The sequence below is a fragment of the Asterias rubens genome, chromosome 7 (assembly GCF_902459465.1).
Source record: "Asterias rubens chromosome 7, eAstRub1.3, whole genome shotgun sequence".
NCBI lineage: Eukaryota > Metazoa > Echinodermata > Asteroidea > Forcipulatida > Asteriidae > Asterias > Asterias rubens.
Genome location: NC_047068.1, coordinates 16,365,166 through 16,382,341, shown reverse-complemented (window position 1 = coordinate 16,382,341; position 17,176 = coordinate 16,365,166). Strand labels below are relative to the sequence as shown.

The 17,176-nt window shown below is 38.7% G+C and overlaps 1 protein-coding gene across 1 annotated transcript; it reads left to right on the top strand.

The window, feature by feature from the left end:
• Nucleotides 1-4,331: 4,331 nt before the first annotated feature.
• On the top strand, nucleotides 4,332-7,295 carry LOC117292450. Its single transcript, XM_033774486.1, has 4 exons — nucleotides 4,332-4,361; nucleotides 5,320-5,565; nucleotides 6,225-6,853; nucleotides 7,046-7,295. The coding sequence occupies exons 1-4, from the start codon at nucleotides 4,332-4,334 to the stop codon at nucleotides 7,158-7,160; spliced, it is 1,020 nt and encodes a 339-aa protein (XP_033630377.1). The 3' UTR covers nucleotides 7,161-7,295.
• The last annotated feature ends 9,881 nt before the right edge of the window (nucleotides 7,296-17,176 follow it).

The window sequence follows — 17,176 nt, the reverse complement described above, 5'->3', positions numbered from 1 at the left end:
AGTCACAACATGCAGACGTTTAAGGTCGAGGAAATGGAATTAGCTGTTTCAAACAACTTTGGCCTCACCAACTAGAAGGAACGATGGAGTAATGACAACAAACTAGTTAGTGGCCTGACGTTTGGACCCTAGCAATAGCAGAGCCTTTCTCAATGACAAAACAACAAATTGAACAGGTATCATTAATTGTATTACAGCCATTGCTGACTATTATTGTCTGCCATCACCATTCGCATCTTACAGCTGCCGCTAGGCTTGCCTCATGTCGCAAACCCTTTTATGTTCTGTCCATCGCCATCAGAAGACTCCAACCTGTGCCGCGCCGCACAATTAGCTACATTTTGACGGCGGATATTCTTATTATGGGTGCGTTCGATTAGCTTCCCTGTGTCGACCCCGCGGTGCTCGTTCGGTTGAGCCCCTTACAAGAGCTAGTGACGATCGCTCACCGTCTCGTGGTGACGTCATGCACCTCCGGCCAGCCCAAAGTGACCCACTCCGCAACCAGGGCACTGGGGACTGACCCGGGTGAGCCCTTTGAATGACGTCGAAGCTATTCGAACGTATACCGGGGCAGACCGGGGTCGACCCGGGGAGCTAATCGCACGCACCTATAGGGACCTTTCACACGAGAACGGGACTTGAATCAAGTCTAGGCTTCCACGCGCCATTGCGTCCGTCAATCGATCCGCAACTCTGCCGCCTTATAAAGTACACTCATGGCAAGACAAATCAAGAACAATTTCACCGTACAGCTAAATTTGCCACATTTCTTAATTAACTTCGGTCCATTGGTTGATGGATACGGATGGTCAAAATGGAGAAGGGCAAGGCTTCTTTAAGCGGTAAGCCTGGGGTGAATAGGAGAGAGTAGCCCGCACTACTTATTATCGATATGATTTCCTATGTAATCAATGCTTGTATACCACCACATGTATTTATAACTGTACTTAAAATGTTATGCCAATTTTATTCAAGTTGGAAAAGACACATAAGAGAACACGCTAAACAATTATATTGTTTATGTTGAAGAATGTCACAATTGTATTGTTTAGTACCGACCAGGGCCCAAATTCAAAGCAGAAAATACTACTTGACGAATTTCTTTGCTATGCAAAAACTGAGTAGAGCACCAGTCACAATAATGTAAACTTTAATTTAATTCTGGCTGGTAACCTGTCTCTGCCAAGCAATACTTTTCAGTGTGCTCCGCAAGTTTTTGTGCTCCCAGGCTTTATGAAATTGGGCCCTGTGTCCCAAAAGCACCACTAAATAATATGCTTACGGTACCACAATAAGGTTACCAGCCAAACAATTGAATATATAGAGGACGCTATATACAACAAAGCAGTTGTTTGTTTTACTTGCAAAGCTTCAAAGGAACATTTGTTTGTGAGTTCTTTTACGAAACATTACACGCGGTCATTGCAAATGTTTACCACGATGTCTGTACCAAACCATGCCAAGCTCGGTTAACACTTCCTTGGCTGGATATTTATAACGGTGAATACAACTTTAATCTGAAACGATGGTTATTAGCAGTATGGCTTTTAAACCAAAGATGTCCACCAAGTAAAAAACATTCAAAGGACCTCTTTACAAATCACCGCACTTCGGCCAAAGTTAAAGAATTTGGGTCCACAGTTCTTGAAACTTGGGAGAACCCCGAGTCCTATTTGAAAATATTCATAACATTTACAAAGAATACTTGATGATATTAAGCCAGGTCGAAGGTCGCCCAGCAATGAATAGTACTTTAAATTAGTAAAAATAAAAAAATAATATGTGCTTATTTCAATCATGAAGTTTGTAAAATATAAAAATTATTAAATGTTAGACTAAATGGTTCACAAATAGAGTCAAGGCTCACAATTTTACATGTTATGTTGTTTTTATTAAAATAACTTGTATTAAAATAACTTTCATATTTGATGTAAACGGCTGTGTACATTGTCATTTTGTTGTTTGGCTTTTGTTTGGTTTCATTATTTAATGAAGGTTTTTTTCTTAAGAAAGAGTGGATAATGGGAGAAGAAACAAATATAATAGATTTAGCTAAGTAGATGATCAAATGGGGGGGGGGGGGGGGTGTAGATGTAAGAATAATAAGGAGAGGGTATTTTACATGATGAAAACTGCTATGTCCCAGTATTCACTTAGGAAATATTCCTCCGCCTGCTAGATTTTACTGTTGAAAAAAAGGTTGTTTCGCCTTTAAATATGGGAATCAGCAATCATAGTTGAATTATTTGACAGAAATGATTTTTTTTCAACTGAAAATATAGCTTTGAAAAAAAAATTGAAAAAAGATAATAGGCGTAGATGTTTCGTAGGTGGCCTCGCTGAGGTGTTATGCGGTCGTTTCCAAAAGATGGCGCTAATCTTAAACACACGTGTGAGGCAAACTGTCTAGCCCGGTCGACGGGAAAACACTATTTTATCACAATTTTTAATCCACATGGACAAGTCAGCACATACTACAAGTATCACAGAACATTCTTGTAAGTTTTCGTTTGTCTTTTTAATCGTTATTTTTGATATAAATTATGTTTTTCTATTGCCCTTTTTTTTTTTCTTCCAAAATAATAACTGACACATTTTTTCACCCCACGATTCGCTTTGCATTCTGGGTTGCTGGAGAGCGGTGGCCATTTTGTTTTTTTAACATGTTTACGATCACGAGCCGTCGAACCATCGAACATCACGCGACAATCAGTGTGCGACGAACACTTGTTTTGGTTTGCTTTCCACCGCTTATTGTGAGTAAACGTTAGTGTTTAGTGACTGTAAATTTTAGCTGAACCTTTCATGTGGTATGGAACGATAGCCAAATTGTAAAAAAAGTAGAAAACGAGGAAATAGCGTAACTCACAAGTGATTTTTGTGTCAATCAACTGTCAGTTTGTATTTTTTTGTTTGGTTGGATTCGGATGGATGACCAACACTTTCATAATATGGTCATATCATGGCTAAGCAAAGATAACACACGTGAAAATGACGTGACAGTCAGTTAATATTGCACTAGTTTTCTACTGAAAATGCATTTTTATATTGTGTTAATGAGACTATGTTTCATTTCTTGTTTATGTATTTTCCTGTTGCATTTTTTCTTTCTTTTTCATTCAGTTGAACTTACGTTAATACATATTTATGTTTTTTTCGAGTAGCATACATTGTTGCCTGAGCCTTTCTCCAAACCTACTGATATGTTTGCAATTTAAAACAGGGTAAAATAATTGTTTTTACGTGTTTATTTTTCTCAACCGAACTTTCATGACTTTCATTTTATTTTTTAATTCTATTGACTGTACGGTCTGGCAGTGGCAGATATAACACTTAAATAGGGCCTACAGTTCATGAATTCAGGGCGTGCTGGTGCTTGCGTAAAGAGCCTTGGACAATGCTAATGACAAATTTCCCTTGTGCTAATCAGCCTTTTACTTGGTGTTTAAAATACAAAGTTGCATCCCAACACTGTGTAGCTGTAGGCCTACTGTTCTTGAGTCTGATCCCAGGTTCAATGGCAATATCAAATTAGTCAGGTTATAATAACTTCTGATAACTCAATTTGTTTTTGTTCTTTTTTTTATGGAAAAAATTGTTATTCAAGAAGTGTTGTAACATAATTGATAAACTAAATATTATCAGTTTAACTTATTTCATGTATTTTTTTATTTTTTTATTGTTATTATAGTCACCCTCGGTGATTCTGAGATTTCAGATCCTCGTAACTCGAAAATTGAATAACAATCAAACTCAGAAATGTTAATATTTTGCTTGTAAATCATTGTTATTGTTTTTCTGAATGCTTGAAAAGTTCTTAAAGGGGTTCCTGTGCTATGTGGTCTTAATCATTTAACACAAGCACTACCAGCCATACCTGTAACATACACATAGGCCTACACGATAGTTATTTTTTACAGTTAAATTTGTCTGTAATTGCTGTGGAGTGGGAGCCGCTCAAGCTAAACACAGCGTTGTTGTCATTGGTGTTCACACACAACAGGGTGATAACATGTTCACCTTAATTTTTAACTTTGCAATTTGACGCCCAAATGGTGAGGATGGCAGACAGTAGCTGCGTGTGCTGTGGTGCACTGCAGTGCAAGGGGCCATTCCAAATAGCTGCTTATTTTACTCACAAGACAGATCTGTGAAATAAATATATTTTTTTTCCTGCTCAATAGATAAATCCATCAGCAATGAAACAGGAACCTGAGCTGTTCCTTAGAGGGCACCCCTCTGTTATCGAGGAGCAGTGTCATCTTCTGCAGAATATCTGAATCATCATCTGCCAAAGAGTCAACCGACCCACCATCCAAGCCCCAAGCATGAACGTTGGCAATCTCAAGGATTCAAAGGTATGATAACATTGTTTCCCCTTACCCAGTCAAACATGAAGCGTCTCATGTCGCTATTCCCGGAGAAATGCTCACTCATATTTTTGACGAAGCAATTATGCTATGATATCTTGGTCAAGGACACAAGTGTACAGTCTGTTCAGCTCCGCTAGGTCAGCTTGAGCCTTTTTTAGCCGCCATCTACGTTCACTGTTCATTGTTCACCCACCTGCACTGTATACATAGATATCCACACCCTCGCATGCACACAACAACTACAGTACATAATACACCAGATGGTGGACTGTACTTTTACAAAAGAAGAAGAAGTGCAACAGCTAGGACTCGAACCCACCCTCTGATGATCAGAATTCCCATGAGTGTGGTGCTCTTAATGGCTCGACCACACCACCCCACGTTAATCACTCTGTCAACACAAATATGAATCAAAACTTTCCCACAAACTGAGATTAAGAATTCTTACAACTGTATTTTTAAGGGAATAAAGGGGTAGCTACAAGTTCTTGAACGGCTGCTTAAAACCAGCAGGGCTGTGATAAAGGCCCGAGCAGAAGGGAGGGCCTTTATCGCACGGCAACGACCCTGCAAGGTTTTAAACGCCAGTTTGAGAACGAGTCACTACTCTTTTATTCCCATTTTTGTCATTGTCTTTTTGGTTAAAAGGCTTACTAAAGTAAAAAACTCTGTTAAACTTATCTGTTTTCGAACGTGCTTGAGCTCTGTAAGTGCATTGTTATGACTGATCCGTTCGTGCGCTTAGTCTTGCTGAAGACGTTTCTCGGTTGCCTTTCACACACAGTGCGACCAACTCACCGACAGCACCCACATCGCCCTAAACGAGAAACGTATTGCACTGAGACTATTGCGTGGTGGTCTTTTTTTTTTTTTTTTATTTGTGGCAAAAAGACTATAACCCTGCATTTATTTTATTGTTCTTATTTCATTTCTGTCTAAACAGGATCCATGTATGACAGAACAGAATCCTAAGAAGAGGCACCCTGATGACTTCAAATCACTGGGTCATCCTTTGCAGGTGAAACCCGTGGAGAAGCAAACCCTCAAGAGTCCACCAACCGTCTTGTTCAAGCCTTCTCCAGAGACACCCCTACTCCTCTCAAGAGTCCACCAACCGTCTTGCTCAAGCCTTCTCCAGAGACACCCCTACTTCTCCCAAGGTTCAATTGATTCTCCGTCCAAGCCCAAAGTATGAAAGGTGGCAATCTCAATGATCTGAAGGTATGATAAACGTTGTTTCCCCCTTTCCATTCAAACATAAGCATTCCATGTCGCTACTGCCAGCGACCTGCTCTCTCACATTTTTGCCAACCAACACCAAGCAGTAAAATTTGCCTTTCTGGGTATATTTTGGCCAGAGACCTAGGTTAGGGGAAAATGAGTATGTATCAATTTGGTTTGTATTGATGTAATTGAGCAATGCATACATGGTTTGCTGCAATTTATAATCAGTTTTAATGGTATACCACCTTCATTACAGCTAGAGAAAACACTCACTGATGATCAAGTGCCACAGTTGGGACTCGAACTCACACTCCGGTGATAAAAACGCCAGAGCTGAATAAGTCAAGTGCTCTCAACTGCTGACCATGACACGCCACTTTTGATCACTGTAAATAAAACTATGATCAAACTGAGATTGAGAGTGCATTTTCTTGGCATAAAACAACTGTTTTGATTAAACTTGCTTTTGGTTGTACACTGGCCAATAGCCAAAACAGTTTGTGGTTATGACCGCCAATTGTATTCTTGATTGTGTGGCAAAGACTGTAACCCTGCATGTATTTATTTCTTTTTTGTCAAACAGGATCCATGTATGACAAAACAGAATCCTGAGATGATGATAAGAGGCACCCTGATGAACTCAAACCACTGGGTCATCCTTTGCAGGTGAACCCCTTGGAGAAGCAAACCCTCAAGAGTCAACCAACCGTCTTGCTCAAGCCTTCTCCAGAGACACCCCTACTCTGCTCAAGAGTCCACCAACCGTCTTCTTCAAGCCTTCTCCAGAGACACCTCTACTCTGCTCATTGTGTCCACCAACCGTCTTCTTCAAGCCTTCTCCTGAGACACCCCTACTCTGCTCAAGAGTCCACCAACCGTCTTCTTCAAGCCTTCTCCAGAGACACCTCTACTCTGCTCAAGAGTCCACCAACCGTCTTCGTCAAGCCTTCTCCAGAGACACCCCTACTCCTCTCAAGAGTCCACCAACCGTCTTCTTCAAGCCTTCTCCAGAGACACCTCTACTCTGCTCAAGAGTCCACCAACCGTCTTCTTCAAGCCTTCTCCAGAGACACCCCTACTCCTCTCAAGAGTCCACCAACCGTCTTCTTCAAGCCTTCTCCAGAGACACCCCTACTCTGCTCAAGAGTCCACCAACCGTCTTCTTCAAGCCTTCTGGAGAGACACCCTATAATAGAAGACAGAGGCCACAAACTACATCTTGAAGAGTTGACTACATGGATCTACAATCAAAGGTATGATGAACTCTGATGAAGTTCAAAAAGATGAAAAACGTGTGATTTCTCTGGGCTTTTCCTGATTTCAAGTTCTTCAAAGCCACCTTGAGGCAAAACTTTGTAAATAGAAGTTAACCGGTCATTAAAGGGAGAAAAAAAAATTAAGTAAACGTCTGATTTCTTTGTTTTCTTCTTTCTTTTTTCCTCTAGAGATCAACTAATCCAGACAGAGAGTGTCGGATCTCCAATCGAGTTCCAGTCCATCACCAGTGGAGATGCAGTGTTGGTCAACAGTAATTTAGCGTTTGTAGCTTTGAATTTATAACTACTTGTATCTGGGATGGATCTGAAGGTCTAATATAATATCACCAAGATAATGAAGGCTTTTCTTGAAAGCATCAATGTCTGCAAGATTGAAATGTGCACATCCTGAGTGTGGTGAATCATTCATACTTCCCTTGTATGGTGATCTACCTATATTTACCCATGGTGAATCATTAATACTTTCCTTGTGTGGTGATCTACCCATATTTTCCCTGTATGGTGAATCGTTCATACTTTGCTTGTGTGGTGATCTACCTATATTTACCCGTGGTTAATCATTTATACTTTCCTTGTGAGGGGAATCATCCAAATCAAAGTTGAAAGTTGAAATGTACAAGGCTTGGCTTAATGTAGTATTGTTTTTTGTCACTATTCTAGCTCATTCATTTAGGCTATTCAACTTAGATGTGCTGATGTATGGAGTTGACAAACTTGGTTGCCATATAGTGGAGCCGGATGGGACTTTTTTCCCCAGAGGGTATTAGATAGGTGGGGTTTTCGCCCATCTCATATATCAGCAGTTAGCAGCCATGCAACTTTTCAGCCGATCAGCTGACTTTTGGGGTTTTGGTTTGCTCAGCCATTGAAAATTAAAAAAACACAGTACAAAAACTTGCTGTGCCTGTTTCTGGAAATACAAATTTTGTTGTAAAAATACAGAGTTGCATGTGTAAAGTAGGTGACACTTTAGTGTCTAAATAATTTCATTTGGTGTCAAAGAAAAACAAAAAACACAGTACAAAATCTTGCTGTGCCTGTTTCTGGAAATACCATTTGTTTTCCTTTTTTTCTTTTTTTAAATACAGAGTCCGTGTCTGATATAGTTGACACTTTAGTGTCTAAATAGGTTCGCTAGTTGTCAAAGAAAATTTGACATTTCATCTAATGTGTATTTAGTTTTAAAATGTTGTCGATGATAAATCATTTCAGGTATATTCCAATAAACTTGTGATTCACAATACTAGATGATGAATCCCCAATGCTTCCCCTTTGTGTGCGAAGTTATCAACACTTTCACAGAGTATGTGATAAGTTATCAATGCTGCCCTTTAATGATGAGTTATCAACACTTTCACTTGTGTGATAAATTATCAATGCTTTATTTTATGATGATTTATCAACACTTTCACTTGTGTGATAAATTATCATTGCTTCCCTTTAATGATGAGTTATCAACACTTTCACTTGTGAGATAAATTATCAATGCTTTTATTTTATGATGATTTATCAACACTTTCACTTGTGTGATGAATTATCATTGCTTCCCTTTAATGATGAGTTATCAACACTTTCACTTGTGTGATAAATTATCAATGCTTTTATTTTATGATGATTTATCAACACTTTCACTTGTGTGATGAATTATCATTGCTTCCCTTTAATGATGAGTTATCAACACTTTCACTTGTGTGATAAATTATCAATGCTTTTATTTTATGATGATTTATCAACACTTTCACTTGTGTGATAAATTATCATTGCTTCCCTTTAATGATGAGTTATCAACACTTTCACTTGTGTGATAAATTATCACAGCTTTCCTTTTACGACGAGTTATCAACACTTTCACATGTGTGATAAATTATTGATGCTCTCTATTTGTGATGAGTGTCTGCTTTCATTTTAGGATGAGTTATCAACACTTTCACTTGTGTGATATATTATCAATGCTTTCTTTTAAGGATGAGTTATCAACACTTTCACTTGTGTGATATATTCAATGCTTTCCTTTTACGATGAGTTATCAACACTTTCACTTATGTGTGATAAACTATTGATGCTCTCTTTTTGGGATGAGTGTTCAACACTTGTACATGACGTGATAAATTATCAAAGCTTTCCTTTTATGACAAGTTATCAACACTTTTACTTGTGTGATAAATTATCAAAGCTTTCCTTTTATGACAAGTTATCAACACTTACTTGTGTGATAAATTATCAAAGCTTTCCTTTTATGACAAGTTATCAACACTTACTTGTGTGATAAATTATCAAAGCTTTCCTTTTATGACAAGTTATCAACACTTACTTGTGTGATAAATTATCAAAGCTTTCCTTTTATGACAAGTTATCAACACTTACTTGTGTGATAAATTATCAAAGCTTTCCTTTTATGACAAGTTATCAACACTTACTTGTGTGATAAATTATCAAAGCTTTCCTTTTATGACAAGTTATCAACACTTTTACTTGTGTGATAAATTATCAAAGCTTTCCTTTTATGATAAGTTATCAACACTTTCACATGTGTGATAAATTATCAATGCTTCCCTTTAATGATGAGTTATCAACACTTTCACCTGTGTGATAAATTATCAATGCTTCACTTTTAGGATGAGTTATCAACACTTTCACCTGTGTGATAAATTATCAATGCTTCACTTTAATGATGAGTTATCATCACTTTCACATGTGTGATAAATTATCAATGCTTCCCTTTAATGATGAGTTATCAACACTTTCACCTGTGTGATAAATTATCAATGCTTCACTTTTAGGATGAGTTATCAACACTTTCACCTGTGTGATAAATTATCAATGCTTCCCTTTAATGATGAGTTATCAACACTTTCACTTGTGTGATAAATTATCAATGCTTTCCTTTTATGATGAGTTATCAACACTTTCACTTGTGTGATAAATGATCAAAGCTTCCCTTCTATGGCAAGTTATCAATACCGACACTGTGTGGTGAACTACCCATAATTCCCTCACAGTAAGATACCAACACTTCCACTTGTGTTGTATACTCTTGATACCCTTCTGAATGGGGATCTACCCATCCCTTGAGTGTAATAAAATGTTTACACTCAAACTTCCCTTGAATCATCTAAACATTCCCTTGTGTAGCAAATCACTTATACCTCCTTTGTGTGTTAATCGATGATACTTCAAATGCTTTGAAGTCTCCTCTTATTGTCAAAGTAGTCTGTGTCAATTTAAGTATAAAACTTAGGAGTCAAAGTAAAAATTAGTCTAGTTAGTTATAGTAAATGTTTCAGGGTGTGCCAATAATCTTGTGTGGTTAACTACTCACACTTTCCTTTGTGTGGTGATCAACCTATTCCTTACACTGTGGTAAATGACACTTCTCCTTGTGTTGGGAGTTACTCACATGTTATCTTTGTGGTGAACTATCCATACTACCCCTTGTATGGTGAAAATAACCACTTTGACTTGTGTTTAGATTTACCCACACTTCTCCCTGTGTGGTGAATCACTAAAATATTCCCTTTTTGTCCCAAGATCCATCCCTTATCCACACAAAGGTGTATGATTCCAATAAAGGCATACATACAAAGTTAATCAAAATTCTTAGAATTTTAAAGAAAAATGTTCCCTTGCAGATAAGCAGGGCACTCTGATTGTCTTCTTGGGGAACAGTTTTACCAGTCAGAGAGCACTCTGATTGAAACTGTTCAAAGAAATTTCAAACAATTTTTGCAGAAATTGTAGATGCTAAGAATTGAAGAGAAAACCCTTTCCGCCTTGTCTGAATCATATGTCTTTGTGTAATTAATTTAAAGTAAATTAGTTTTAAAGTAATTAGTTTAAATGTCTGAGTTGCTCCTACCTAAGAATTTCACCATGAAAAACAGTTGTTTTAATTAAAATAATGATTTTTCTCGCAAGCAAAGTCATTATTTCAGAAATTGGGCAAACATAAAAACAAAATTATAAAAATCTCAGTATCTTGCAAAGATATGGACTTTTCTATACTAAAAAGGACTGATAAAACTCAAGTGTTTTCAAAAAGTGTTTGTTTTTTTCTCCTATGAGTAAAGTTATTAACGTTTGTCAGTAATTGAGCAAATTATGGAAATCTCAGTATCTTACAGAGATATGGAAATTTCCATAAAATACAATGATAAAATTCCCTTACTTGTTGTACTTTTTTCATTGGGGGTTTTAGCTCTGAAAGATATTGAGAGTATTTTTCAGAGCTCAAGGTAAAACCACAGAAATATCTTTTTGACTCATTGTGTAGGAGCAGCTCATTCTCATGAGGGTTTTCATGTATGTTAGGGCCTCATCCAAACCCTCTGAAAAACTCGCAGAGTTGTGCAAACACCTGTGCCTGTTGGTGGACCCCCTCGGCTGCCTGGAACAAGTGTTGGTCCTGCTGGTCTGGGTGCGATGGAAGGTATGTTCTCTGTTCAGTGAAGTTTAATTAGATGTACCACTAGTGTTTTGTTTCACTGGTGTAACGCCTTACAAATTTGATGAGCTAGAGCGAAGCAATTTTTGGATGCATACATACTAGCGCATTCCGAGCTGGAAAGTAGTGGTTGGTCCCTAAAACGTTTGGTTCGGTAAGATCTCTCAAGACGTCGGGATGAGGGCCCCTTATCATTTAGCCTTTTGTTGGTCACGTCACTCTTTTGTTCTCTAGTAAACAGGTTTGAACTGGGGATCTTTCAAGATCATCAAAGGTGCCTTGAGATGTCTTTGCTTGAGCCAATGGAATCTGGACTTGGTGGATGATGAGAACTACTATTCAGTTGATGATATGACGGCTGGAGAAACATGTTCTGCTTGGTCATGCCACTTTACATCAAAAATATATAGTAAGAACACCCATTTTATTGCCTTTTGATACCAAAGATGACATTGGATTTGTATCAATCGAATTGGTTGGTTTTTAGAAGAGGTCAATGGTTGCATATTCCCTACTCTTTCATTGTGTTTTGAATACCCCATACTTCCCCTGGTGTTGCGTATTCTCTACACTTTCACCTGTGTTTTGAATTACCCATACTTCCCCTGGTGTTGCGTGTTCTCTACACTTTCACATGTGTTTTGAATTACCCATACTTCCCCTGGCGTTGCATATTCTCTACACTTTCATTGTGTTTTGAATTACCCATACTTCCCCTGGTGTTGCGTATTCTCTACACTTTCATTGTGTTTTGAGTAACCCATACTTCCCCTGGTGTTGCGTATTCTCTACACTTTTATTGTGTTTTGAATTCCCCATACTTCCCCTGGTGTTGCGTATTCTCTACACTTTCACCTGTGTTTTGAATTACCCATACTTCCCCTGGTGTTGCGTATTCTCTACACTTTCATTTTGTTTTGAATAATCCATACCTCCCCTCCCCTGGTGTTGCGTATTCTCTACACTTTCACCTGTATTTTGAATTACCCATACTTCCCCTAGTGTTGCGTATTCTCTACACTTTTGTTGTGTTTTAGATTACCCATACTTCCCCTGGTGTTGCGTATTCTCTACACTTTCACCTGTGTTTTGAGTTACCCATAGTTCCCCGGGTATTGCGTATTCTCTCCACTTTCACCTGTGTTTTAAATTATCCATACTTCCCCTTGTGTTGCGTATTCTCTACACTTTCACCTGTGTTTTGAATTACCCATACTTCCCCTGGTCTTAATTGCGTATTCTCTACACTTTCACCTGTGTTTTGAATAACCCATAATTCTCCTGGTGTTGCCTGTTCTCTTCACTTTCACCTGTGTTTTGAATTACCCATACTTCCCCAGGTCTTAATTGCGTATTCTCTACACTTTCACCTGTGGTTTGAATTACCCATACTTCCCCTGGTCTAAATTGCGTATTCTCTACACTTTCACCTGTGGTTTGAATTAGCCTACCCATACTTCCCCTGGTCTTAATTGCGTATTCTCCACACTTTCACCTGTGTTTTGAAATACCCATACTTCCCCTGGTATTGCGTATTCACTACACTTTCACCTGTGTTTTGAATTACCCATAATTCCCCTGGTATTTCGTATTCTCTACACTTTCACCTGTGTTTTGAATTACCCATAATTCTCCTGGTGTTGCCTATTCTCTACACTTTCACCTGTGTTTTGAATTACCCGTAATTCCCCTGGCATTGCGAATTCTCTACACTTTCACCTTTGGTTTGAATTACCCATAATTCCCCTGGTCTTAATTGCGTATTCTCCACACTTTCACCTGTGTTTTGAATTGCCCATATTCCCCTGGCATTGCGTATTCTCTACACTTTCACCTGTGTTTTGAATTATCCATACTTCCCCTTGTGTTGCGTATTCTCCACACTTTCACCTGTGTTTTGAATTGCCCATATTCCCCTGGCATTGCGTATTCTCTACACTTTCACCTGTGTTTTGAATTACCCATACTTCCCCTGGTCTTAATTGCGTATTCTCTACACTTTCACCTGTGTTTTGAATAACCCATAATTCTCCTGGTGTTGCCTGTTCTCTTCACTTTCACCTGTGTTTTGAATTACCCATACTTCCCCAGGTCTTAATTGCGTATTCTCTACACTTTCACCTGTGGTTTGAATTACCCATACTTCCCCTGGTCTAAATTGCGTATTCTCTACACTTTCACCTGTGGTTTGAATTAGCCTACCCATACTTCCCCTGGTCTTAATTGCGTATTCTCCACACTTTCACCTGTGTTTTGAAATACCCATACTTCCCCTGGTATTGCGTATTCTCTACACTTTCACCTGTGTTTTGAATTACCCATAATTCCCCTGGTATTTCGTATTCTCTACACTTTCACCTGTGTTTTGAATTACCCATAATTCTCCTGGTGTTGCCTATTCTCTACACTTTCACCTGTGTTTTGAATTACCCGTAATTCCCCTGGCATTGCGAATTCTCTACACTTTCACCTTTGGTTTGAATTACCCATAATTCCCCTGGTCTTAATTGCGTATTCTCCACACTTTCACCTGTGTTTTGAATTGCCCATATTCCCCTGGCATTGCGTATTCTCTACACTTTCACCTGTGTTTTGAATTATCCATACTTCCCCTTGTGTTGCGTATTCTCCACACTTTCACCTGTGTTTTGAATTGCCCATATTCCCCTGGCATTGCGTATTCTCTACACTTTCACCTGTGTGTTGAATTACCCATAATTCCCCTGGTATTGCCTATTCTCTACACTTTCACCTGTGTTTTGAACTACCCATAATTCCCCTGGTATTGCGTATTCTCTACACTTTCACCTGTGTTTTGAATTACCCATAATTCCCCTGGTGTTGCCTATTCTCTTCACTTTCACCTGTGTTTTGAATTACCCATAATTCCCCTGGTGTTGCGTATTCTCTACACTTTCACCTGTGGTTTGAATTACCCATACTTCCCCTGGTCTTAATTGCGTATATTCTCCACACTTTCACCTGTGTTTTGAATTGCCCATATTCCCCTGGCAATGCGTATTCTCTACACTTTCACCTGTGTTTTGAATTGCCCATAATTCCCCTGGTGTTGTGTATTCTCTACACTTTCACCTGTGTTTTGATTTACCCATAATTCCCCTGGTGTGGCCTATTCTCTTCAGTTTCACCTGTGTTTTGAATTACCCATAATTCACCTGGTATTGCGTATTTTCTACACTTTCACCTGTGGTTTGATGTACCCATACTTCCCCTGGTCTTAATTGCGTAATCTCCACACTTTCACCTGTGTTTTGAATTGCCCATATTCCCCTGGCATTGCGTATTCTCTACACTTTCACCTGTGTTTTGAATTACCCATAATTCCCCTGGTGTTGCGTATTCTCTACACTTTCACCTGTGTTTAGAATTACCCATAATTCCCCTGGTGTTGCCTATTCTCTTCACTTTCACCTGTGTTTTGAATTACCCATAATTCCCCAACTATTGCGTATTCTCTACACTTTCACCTGTGGTTTGAATTACCCATACTTCCCCTGGTCTTAATTGCGTATATTCTCCACACTTTCACCTGTGTTTTGAATTGCCCATAATTCCCCTGGTATCGCGTATTCTCTACACTTTCACCTGTGTTTTGAATTACCCATAATTCCCCTGGTGTTGCGTATTCTCTACACTTTCACCTGTGTTTTGAATTACCCATAATTCCCCTGGTGTTGTGTATTCTCTACACTTTCACCTGTGTTTAGAATTACCCATAATTCCCCTGGTGTTGCCTATTCTCCACACTTTCACCTGTGTTTTGAATTACCCATAATTCCCCTGGTGTTGCGTATTCTCTACACTTTCACATGTGTTTTGAATTACCCATACTTCCACTGCTGTTGCGTATCCTCTACAAAAAGACATGTTTGGTGACGACCCATACTGTCTTTGAGTGGTGAATTTATCACAATTCATCTTAACCCCGTTGAAACATTTGGTCAATGTACGTTTTCTTTAGGGATGGTAGACTTAATATTGATCCAATGTCATCTCCAGTATCATTTATTGGCAAACATGCAGTGAGAAAAAAATCACTACTAATGTTCAAGCTGCTGAACAATTTTTTGACGTTTGTGTGATACGTCAGCACTTTTCTGAAGAATTTCGGCAACTTGCTTTACACACAATTGGTTACTAAATTACTGGCCTTACAGAACCTGTTTCTCCGACCAGCACATCATCATCTGGATAGAAGTTGTCATCATCTGTCGAGTAAGGATCCCATTGGAACAAGTGTCGACACCTCTTAGCACCACCAGTGCAGCTTGGTTGCGAAACCACAATCGGTGAAATCCTAAGCACTCTTGAGGGCACCATTTCATTTAAGCAAGCAACAACTACCTTCTGCTCAGCACTTCTGCGTCTAAAACAAACCGCTAAATTGCGTCTAGCTTGTTAGATTTGTAAGACAGTACATCGTTGTTACAAACCACTAGTAGCGCATCTAATTGAAATTCACTGAACAGAGTAACATCAACCATTGCATTTGGACCTTTGGACCATCACAAGTTCCAGGTGGCCGAGGGGGTCCACCGACAGGCACAGGTGTTTGCACGACTCTGCTTTTTTTTTGGCCAAAATTTTCAATAAAAAATTGAACAGAACTCTCCTTGTAACTTGTGTTTTATTTGCATCAACCCCCACTCCCCCCCCCCCCCCCCAAATTCAAATATGGAAGGCCCATCTTATCTCGATGGAACCCACCTCCACACTATAAGGTCCAATGTTATCCCCCCTACAGTGTGGGGGTGGGTTCCATCGGGTTAAGATGGACCCTCAGGCCACCATGTTTAAGTACAATGCAATTGGGTGTGTATAAAGTCGCTTTTAGCTAAGTATTTTTGCGCATATGAAATTAGGTGTAAAAATAATACACACCCATTGCTGCACTGTGCTCAAATATGGCAGCCAACTAGACGACTCAAGTAATAATGAGATATTAGTCTTTCACTTCGGGGCAACCAAAACATAAATTGATTCGCCCCTAAAGAGTAGCCTTTATTTTCGTACACACAAAACCAAACTATTTAAATAGCCTTATATACATGTATAAACCTTGCACACATTTTCAGACAAAATTTGATAAAACCACAGTTTCAGCCAAAATTTGATAAAAACCATAAGGCTATATATAGCCTTGCATACATTTTCATGGAGATTTGATAAAGCCACATTTTCAGCAAAAATTTGATAAAAACCATAAGGCTGTAGCCTTGCACACATTTTCATGGAAAATTTGATAAAGCCACATTTTCAGCCAAAATTTGATAAAGCCACATTTTCAGCCAAAATTTGATAAAAACCATAAGGCTATAGCCTTGCACACATTTTCATGGACAATTTGATAAAGCCACATTTTCAGCCAAAATTTGATAAAGCCACATTTTCAGCCAAAATTTGATAAAAACCATAAGGCTATATATAGCCTTGCACACATTTTCATGGACAATTTGATAAAGCCACATTTTCAGCCAAAATTTGATAAACCACATTTTCAGCCAAAATTTGATAAAAACCATAAGGCTATATATAGCCTTGCACACATTTTCATGGACAATTTGATAAAGCCACACTTTCAGCCAAAATTTGATAAAAACTATAAGGCTCTAGCCTTGCATACATTTTCATGGAAAATTTGATACTGAGCCACATTTTCAGGCAAAATTTGATAAAGCCACATTTTCAGGCAAAATTTGATAAAGCCACAGTTTCAGCCAAAATTTGATAAAAACCATGAGGCCTTGCACACATTTTCAGACAAGATTTGATAAAGCCACATTGTCAGCCAAAATTTGATAAAACCATAAGGCTATAGCCTCTCACACATATTTTTT